At 36.3% G+C, this 8,741-nt stretch overlaps 1 protein-coding gene across 1 annotated transcript; it reads left to right on the top strand.

Moving 5' to 3' along the window:
- The first annotated feature begins 349 nt into the window (after nucleotides 1-349).
- Nucleotides 350-2,311, top strand: LOC119536349 (PTB domain-containing engulfment adapter protein 1-like). The gene is given in 4 exon segments (XM_037839106.1): nucleotides 350-607; nucleotides 693-827; nucleotides 1,005-1,758; nucleotides 1,760-2,311. Coding segments are annotated over 3 exon segments (864 nt in total). The 5' UTR covers nucleotides 350-607; nucleotides 693-739; the 3' UTR covers nucleotides 1,782-2,311.
- The last annotated feature ends 6,430 nt before the right edge of the window (nucleotides 2,312-8,741 follow it).

The raw sequence follows: 8,741 nt of genomic DNA, 5'->3' as shown, positions 1-8,741 counted from the left end.
TGTAAGTACACTGAACAAAGATAACTGTGAATATGGTTGAAAGAGGAAGGTTAAGAGCATATGGGAAAAGAAAGTCAGCGAGCTTGAACACAGGTGTCCCATCTGGAAGTGTCCAAGGAGACCGCCAGAAGTGCGCAAGCCGGAGTCTGGGAGAGCTTCTTTGTGGCCGAGAGGGGGAGCCCGGCGTTCCCAGCCGGGAGCGACCCGGAGTCCCGAGCCCCGAGCCCAGCCGCCGCCAGCTCCAGTTTTGGTTCAGCCGATTAAGAAGAGGAGGGAGCGGGCAGCGAGCGCGAAGAGGGAGGGGGCCCCAGCCAGGGGGTCCCGAATCCAGCGCCGCGTTGATGTAAAGAAACTTTCCCTCTCCGCCACAGAAACGGCGCCCGGGCTCTGCTGGAGCGGAGATCTCCCGGCTCCGAGCACTCGGTGGCTCTCCACGCCCCTGACCGAAGCCTGGCCGGACCGCATCGCTCACTAAGTCATATGTGATTCCATCTGATATACATAGGAGAAAAAGTGATAAAGGAGAATTCTGATGGCAACTGTATGATTGAAGCTATACAAAGTCAAGTATCTGTATATTCAGTCAACTCTATTTGAGCATACCCAGTTGTTCCAGGGGGACTACTTAGATTCCACTCTTCTCTATGCTGCCATCTTAGATCCTGAAAGATACATTTTTATTAATTTTAAAGGATAAAAAGTGTGATTGAACGGAACACTGGTTTGGCCAGTCCTCATCATGAACCGTGCTTTTAGCAGGAAGAAAGACAAAACATGGATGCATACACCTGAAGCTTTATCAAAACATTACATTCCCTATAATGCAAAGCTCATCTGGCAGTGATTCTGATAGTGAAGTCAACAAAAAGTTAAAGAGGAAAAAGCAAGTTTCTCCAGAAAAACCTGTAAAGAAGCAAAAGACTGGTGAAACCTCAAGAGCACTGTCATCTTCCAAGCAGAGCAGCAGTAGCAGAGATGATAACATGTTTCAGACTGGAAAAATGAGTTTCTTGGTAGTACAGAAGTGGAGCAGCCCAAAGGAACAGAAGTCGTGAGAGATGCTGTAAGGAAACTGAAGTTTGCAAGACATATCAAGAAATCTGAAGGCCAGAAAATTCCTAAAGTTGAGTTGCAAATATCAATTTATGGAGTAAAAATTCTAGAACCCAAAACAAAGGAAGTCCAACACAATTGCCAGCTTCATAGAATATCATTTTGTGCAGATGATAAAACAGACAAGAGGATATTCACTTTCATATGCAAAGATTCTGAGTCAAATAAACATTTGTGCTATGTATTTGACAGTGAAAAGTGTGCTGAAGAAACAACTTTAACAATTGGCCAAGCATTCGACCTGGCATACAGGAAATTTCTAGAATCTGGAGGAAAAGATGTTGAAACAAGAAAGCAGATTGCAGGGTTACAGAAAAGAATCCAAGACTTAGAAACAGAAAATATGGAGCTCAAAAACAAAGTACAAGATTTGGAAAACCAATTAAGAACAACTCAAGTATCAACTTCTCCAGCTGGCAGTGTGACACCTAAGTCACCCTCTACTGACATCTTTGATATGATTCCATTTTCTCCAATATCTCCTCAGTCTTCGACACCTACTCGCAATGGCACACAGCCACCTCCAGTACCTAGTAGATCTACTGAGATTAAACGGGACCTGTTTGGAGCAGAACCTTTTGACCCATTTAACTGTGGAGCAGGGGATTTCCCTCCAGATATTCAATCAAAATTAGATGAGATGCAGGAGGGGTTCAAAATGGGACTAACTCTTGAAGGCACAGTGTTTTGTCTTGACCCATTAGACAGCAAGTGCTGATGGCAAGAAGAAGAGCTCCTGGTTCATGTTACATTTGTTTTTTATAGATATGTATCATTATTACTTTATGACAAGTATTAGTTTTGAACAGCTTACCTTTTTGAAAATAATTTCAGTAAAATATCTGCATATGTAACATTTTATTTTTCAACACAACACACTGTAAATCATAACATCTCTTTTTGTTGGAGATGAATTTATAATTGACAGGTTATCCAAATACCTGACACATAACTGAGTTCTACATAATTAGCACCTTTTTAACGTGCTAATGTTCATTCTCTAGGATGCTAGTATATTATTGATTTCCCCAAAGCCATTATCTTAAAGATATCTTTTAAAGTCCTAAAGAGATAGACCAATGAAAACTAAACACATTCCAGTTTTCAAGCCAATAAACATGTTACCATTCATTACACAGATGTCATTTTGTCTATTATGTGCCGTTCACATCATTGGGAAAATGTAAACTTTGAAAATAATGCCACCAGATCACTAATATTTAGCAGGTAAAATAACAAGAGTATAAATTCTTATAATTAAGTAAACCAAATGCATTTAGAGTATTTATTAGTAAATGTAAGATAATAATGTTAGTTATGATTATCAGTTATATTCTATACATTTTATTTGTTTTTTAAATAGAGATTATGGGAGAAAAGTTGCTGTATACAAAGTACTGGAAATAAAATGTAATTTCTATGAGATGTTACATTATGACAATATCTAAACATCATCTGATTTGATGTTTCCTAAAATAACATTTAGAATATATGCTGTCTATAGTTTCAATGCCTATTATCTAAATTTACTTTACAAAATGTATTTCTCTTCTCTAAATAAATACTGGTATTTTCTCCCTTGATAAAGATATTTTCTCACCAAAGCTTATTTTGTGATGCCTTGTTAGTTTGATACTTAAAAGCTGTGTCAACTATTCTATATGAACCATCAATATTAATTAGCAAAATTAATTTGTTTTGTTTTGAGGGAGTTAGAATCTCATTTTTCACAAAACTAAAGCTACTTCTGGGTTTAGGCTTCAACATGGAAAATAAATGTTTCCTTGCATCTCATTTTTGATGTAACGATGAACCCTGACCTTTAAAAATGTGTTCCCTATACCTTTACACAATATGTAACAGATTCTAATTTATACTCATAGAAACAAAAATTTATGGTCAAGGTTTCTAATATGTTTTATCACATTATAAGAAAAATATGTTAAATTCATGAAAATGTGGGCTTAGATTCTGGGTATCCCTCAAAAATAATTTTTTTCTTTTACTCATAGGAATTTTCTTCAAATACTAAAGGTACATTTTCACTAGGAATATAAATCAACTATGCTTATGCAATATTATGTTTGTATGTATTTCCATAATGTTCTATGGTATATATTAGCCTTCTTGTTTGTCTTCTGTCATCTGCTAGGATGTACGTTAATTAGAGGGTGGTATATGTTTCATAAAGAAGAGTCTTTATAATTTTGTTTGTCATATAGTATTTTGAAATTTGTATAATGATAATGTTTAGAAGCCAGATCAATGACTTTTTTATAACAGATACAATTTGTATTTTTATTATACTTTAAAAAGCTTTATGTAATAGGTATATATTTAGTGGCCATCTATTATCAATGGTAAAACAATAGAATATTAAGATGATATTTGCACATTTAAGATGTGTTTCTTTACCAATTTTTAATGGTAATCATTTCTGCTACTGGCATGATTAAATAATACATAATTGGTTAATAATTATGAACACTTACTTGACCAATGCATTTTTATGAGGATCTGATTGAAATTGTATTTCTATGTACTCTCAGTGATATGTTTGATTTTGCCAAAAATAAATGTTTTTAAATAAAAAAAAAAAAAAAAAGAGCATATGGGACACCAGAAGAAAAGAGGAAAGATAAAGACTGGGACTGTATAATTCAGTGAAACCTAGAGTGTTCAACAATTGTGATAAAATTTACAAATGTGTTTTTTTTTATGAGGGAGAACAAACAAATATCAACCTTGCAAGGTGTTAAAAATAGGGAGGTTTTGGGGGGAAATAAAATCAACATAAACTAGAGACTATAATTAACAGAATCATTGTATTATGCTTCCTTTAATGTAACAAAGGCAATATACCAAGGTAAATGCAGATAAGAGGGGGCATAGTGGAGGAGTATGACACTCTTGGCATTGGTGGTGTTGTCTAATTCTTTATTCTACTTTGATCTAAGGTCATCTTTCCTTTTGCTGCTTCCTAGCTGTCATGTTTTTTCCCCCTCTCTCTTTTTTCTTTTTCTTTTGCCTCTCTACCTTCTTTGACTCTTCCTCCTCCTTTGTGGAAGAAATGTAGATGTCCTTATATAGATAGTGGTGAGGGTGGTGAACACATAACTATGTGACTATATAGGGAACCATTGATTGTTTACTTAGGATGGAATGTATGATGTGTGAACAAAACTATCTTAAAAAAAATGGCTTGATGATGAAAACTTGAGGGCAATATACTGAGTGAAATAAGCCAGACACATAAGGACAAATCTTGCAGGGTATCACTGATGGGAACTAATTATAATATGTGAAGTCATAGACATGAAATATAAGTTACCAAGATATAGAACAAGGCTAAAGAATGGGGAGCAGTTGCTTAGTATGAGCAGAATCCTCAACTAGGATGAACTTGAATGTTTGGAAATGAACAGAGGTGACGGTAGCACATTGTGAGAATAACTAACAGTGCTGAATGGTGTGTGAATGTGATGGAAAGGGGAAGCTCAGAGTCATGTATGTCACCAGAAGGAAAGTTGGAGGTTAAAAGAAGGAAATGTATAAAAACAGTAAACCTTGTGGTGGGCAATGTCTGAGATTAACTGTATAAATATTAGAAATCTCTTTCATGAACCAGAATAAATGTATGACACTACAACTAGAAGTTAATAATAGAGGGACATGTAGGAAAAAATGCAAACTATATACTACAGTTAGTAGTATTTCAATGTTCTTTCATAAACAGTAACAAATGTACTATACCAATACTGTGAGTCAACAATGGAGAGGGGAGGTTAGGGATATTGGAGGATGTGTTTCCTTTTCATTTTTTTTTGTCTTCTTTGTATTTCTTTTCTGGAGTAATGAAAATGTTCTAAAAAATTGAACAAATTTAACTGTGATGATGCATGCACAGCTGTATGATGGTACTGGGGGAAATTGATTGTACACTTTGGATCTTTGGATAATTGTATGGTATGTGAACAATCACAATGATAAAAAAAGGAATTCACTGCCAAATTTGCAGTCATGAGGATAATCCCTAGTTTTCTTCTAAGAGTTTATTGTTTCATCTCTTACACTTATGACTTTAAGCTATTTTGAGTTAAATTTTCTGTATAGTGTGTTGTAGTCGCCCAGCTTCATACTTTTGCATGCAGCTATCAATTGGTCCCAGCACCATTTATGGAAAAGATTATTCTTCCCCTCCTTTGAATGATCCTGTCACCACATTGAAAATCAGATCACCATAGACAAACAAGTTTATGTCTGCACTTTCTGTTCTATTTCATTGATCTGTATGTCTGTCCTTTTGGCAGCACTACACTCTCATGATTACAATCACTTCGTAGTAAGATTTGAAATTGGGAAGTGTGAGTGCTCCTACTTTTTCTCCTTTTTCAAGATTGTTTTGGCTATTCTAGGCCCCTTACAATCCATATATATCTTACAATCAGCTTGTAAATTTCTGTAAAGAAGTCAGCTGGATTCTAATGGGGATTGCATTGGATCCATAGATCCATTTGGGGACTATTGCCATTTTAACAATATTAAATCTTCCAGTCCATGAACACAGGATGTTTTCTGATTTATATCTTCTTTAATTTCTTCTTTCAACAATGCTTTACAGTTTTCAGAAATAAGTTTTTACTTCTTTTATTAAATTTATTCCTAAGTATTTTTTGATGTGATTATAAATGGAATTGACTTCTTGACTTCAATTGTTCATTGCGAACATCTAGAAAGATAATTGGTTTTGTATATTGATCTTGTATCCTGCAACCTTGCTGAAATCATTTATTAATTCTAATAGATTTTAGTAGATTCCTTATGATTTTATATATACAAGATCATGTCATTTGCAAATAGAGATAGTTTTACTTCTTCCTTTCCAACCTGGGTGCCTTTTATTTCCTTTGCCTGACTGATTTCCCCTGGCTAGAACCACCAGCACAATGATGAATAGAAATGGGGGAGCAGATGGCCTTGTCTTTTTCCTTCTCTTAGAGGAAAATCATCCAGTCTTTCACCTTTATGTGTGATACTGGTTGTGGGTTTTTAATAAATTATATTTGTTAGGTTGAGGACGTTCCCTTCTATTCCTGGTTTACTGAGTGATTTTTCATGAAGGGGTGTTGGATTTTGTGAAATGCTTTTACTGTGTCTACTGAGACGATCATGTGGTTTGTTTGTTTTTACTCTATTAATATGTTCTATTACCTTAATTGATTTTCAGGTGTTAAGCCAACCTTGCATTTCTGGGATAAATCCTTCTTGATCTTGGTGTATAGCTTTTTTTTTTTTTTTTTTTTTTTTTTTTTTTATCATCATTTTATTGAGATATATTCACATACCACGCAGTCATACAAAACAAATTGTACTTTCGATTGTTTACAGTACCATTACATAGTTGTACATTCATCACCTAAATCAATCCCTGACACCTTCATTAGCACACACACAAAAATAACAAGAATAATAATTAGAGTGAAAAAGAGCAATTGAAGTAAAAAAGAACACTAGGTACCTTTGTCTGTTTGTTTGCTTCCCCTACTTTTCTACACATCGATCCATAAACTAGACAAAGTGGAGTTTGGTCCTTATGGCATTCCCAATCCCACTGTCACTCCTCATAAGCTACATTTTTATACAACTGTCTTCGAGATTCATGGGTTCTGGGTTGTAGTTTAATAGTTTCAGGTATCCACCACCAGCTACCCCAATTCTTTAGAACCTAAAAAAGGTTGTCTAAAGTGTGCGTAAGAGTGCCCACCAGAGTGATCTCTCGGCTCGTTTTGGAATCTCTCTGCCACTGAAGCTTATTTCATTTCCTTTCACATCCCCCTTTTGGTCAAGAAGATGTTCTCCATCCCACGATGCCGGGTCTACATTCCTCCCCGGGAGTCATATTCCACGTTGCCAGGGAGATTCACTTCCCTGGGTGTCTGATCCCACGTAGGGGGGAGGGCAGTGATTTCACCTTTCAAGTTGGCTTAGCCAGAGAGAGAGGGCCACATCTGAGCAACAAAGAGGCATTCAGGAGGAGACTCTTAGGCACAAATACAGGGAGGCCTAGCCTCTCCTTTGCAGCAACCGTCTTCCCAAGGGTAAAATTTATGGTAGAGGGCTCAACCCATCAAACCACCAGTCCCCTATGTCTGTGGTCATGTTAGCAACCATGGAGGTGGGGTAGGCGAATACCCCTGCATTCTCCACAGGCTCCTCAAGGGGGCACTACATCGTTTTTTTTTGTTTTTTTTGTTTTTCCTTGTTTGTCTTTTTCTTTTTTTTTTTTTTTAACTTTCCCTTCTTTTTTCAAATCAACTGTATGAAAAAAAAAGTTAAAAAGAAAACAAACATACAATAAAGAACATTTCAAAGAGACCATAGCAAGGGAGTAAGAAAAAGACAACTAACCTAAGATAACTGCTTAACTTCCAACATGTTCCTACTTTACCCCAAGAAAGTTACATACTATAGCAACATTTCAGTGAACTTGTTCCTACTACATCCATCAGAAATTAACAGACCATAGTCATTTCTGGGCATCCCCAGAACGTTAAATAGCTTATCTGTTCTTCTTGGATTATTGTTCCCCCTTCCTTAATTGCTCTCTACTGCTAGTTCCCCTACATTCTACATTATAAACCATTTGTTTTACATTTTTCAAAGTTCACATTAGTGGTAGCATATAATATTTCTCTTTTTGTGCCTGGCTTATTTCACTCAGCATTATGTCTTCAAGGTTCATCCATGTTGTCATATGTTTCACCAGATCGTTCCTTCTTACTGCCGCGTAGTATTCCATCGTGTGTATATACCACATTTTATTTATCCACTCATCTGTTGATGGACATTTGAGTTGTTTCCATCTCTTGGCAATTGTGAATAATGCTGCTATGAACATTGGCGTGCAGATATCTGTTCGTGTCACTGCTTTCCGATCTTCCGGGTATATCCCGAGAAGTGCAATCGCTGGATCGAATGGTAGCTCTATCTCTAGTTTTCTAAGGAACTGCCAGACTGACTTCCAGAGTGGCTGAACCATTATACAGTCCCACCAACAATGAATAAGAGTTCCAATTTCTCCACATCCCCTCCAGCATTTGTAGTTTCCTGTTTGTTTAATGGCAGCCATTCTAACCGGTGTTAGATGGTATCTCATTGTGGTCTTAATTTGCATCTCTCTAATAGCTAGTGAAGCTGAACATTTTTTCATGTGTTTCTTGGCCATTTGTATTTCCTCTTCAGAGAACTGTCTTTTCATATCTTTGCCCATTTTATAATTGGGCTGTCTGTACTATTGTCATTGAGTTGTAGGATTTCTTTGTATATGCAAGATATCAGTCTTTTGTCAGATACATGGTTTCCAAAATTTTTTCCCATTGAGTTGGCTGCCTCTTTACCTTTTTGAGAAATTCCTTTGAGGTGCAGAAACTTCTAAGCTTGAGGAGTTCCCATTTATCTATTTTCTCTTTTGTTGCTTGTGCTTTGGGTGTAAAGTCTAGGAAGTGGCCTCCTAATACAAGGTCTTGAAGATGTTTTCCTACATTGTCTTCTAGGAGTTTAATGGTACTTTCTTTTATATTGAGATCTTTGGTCCATTTTGAGTTAATTTTTGTGTAGGGGGTGAGGTA

This window comes from Choloepus didactylus, chromosome 6, assembly GCF_015220235.1.
Source record: "Choloepus didactylus isolate mChoDid1 chromosome 6, mChoDid1.pri, whole genome shotgun sequence".
NCBI lineage: Eukaryota > Metazoa > Chordata > Mammalia > Pilosa > Megalonychidae > Choloepus > Choloepus didactylus.
Note: the sequence above shows the minus strand (reverse complement) of the source record. Positions and strands in the feature narration are given on the sequence as shown.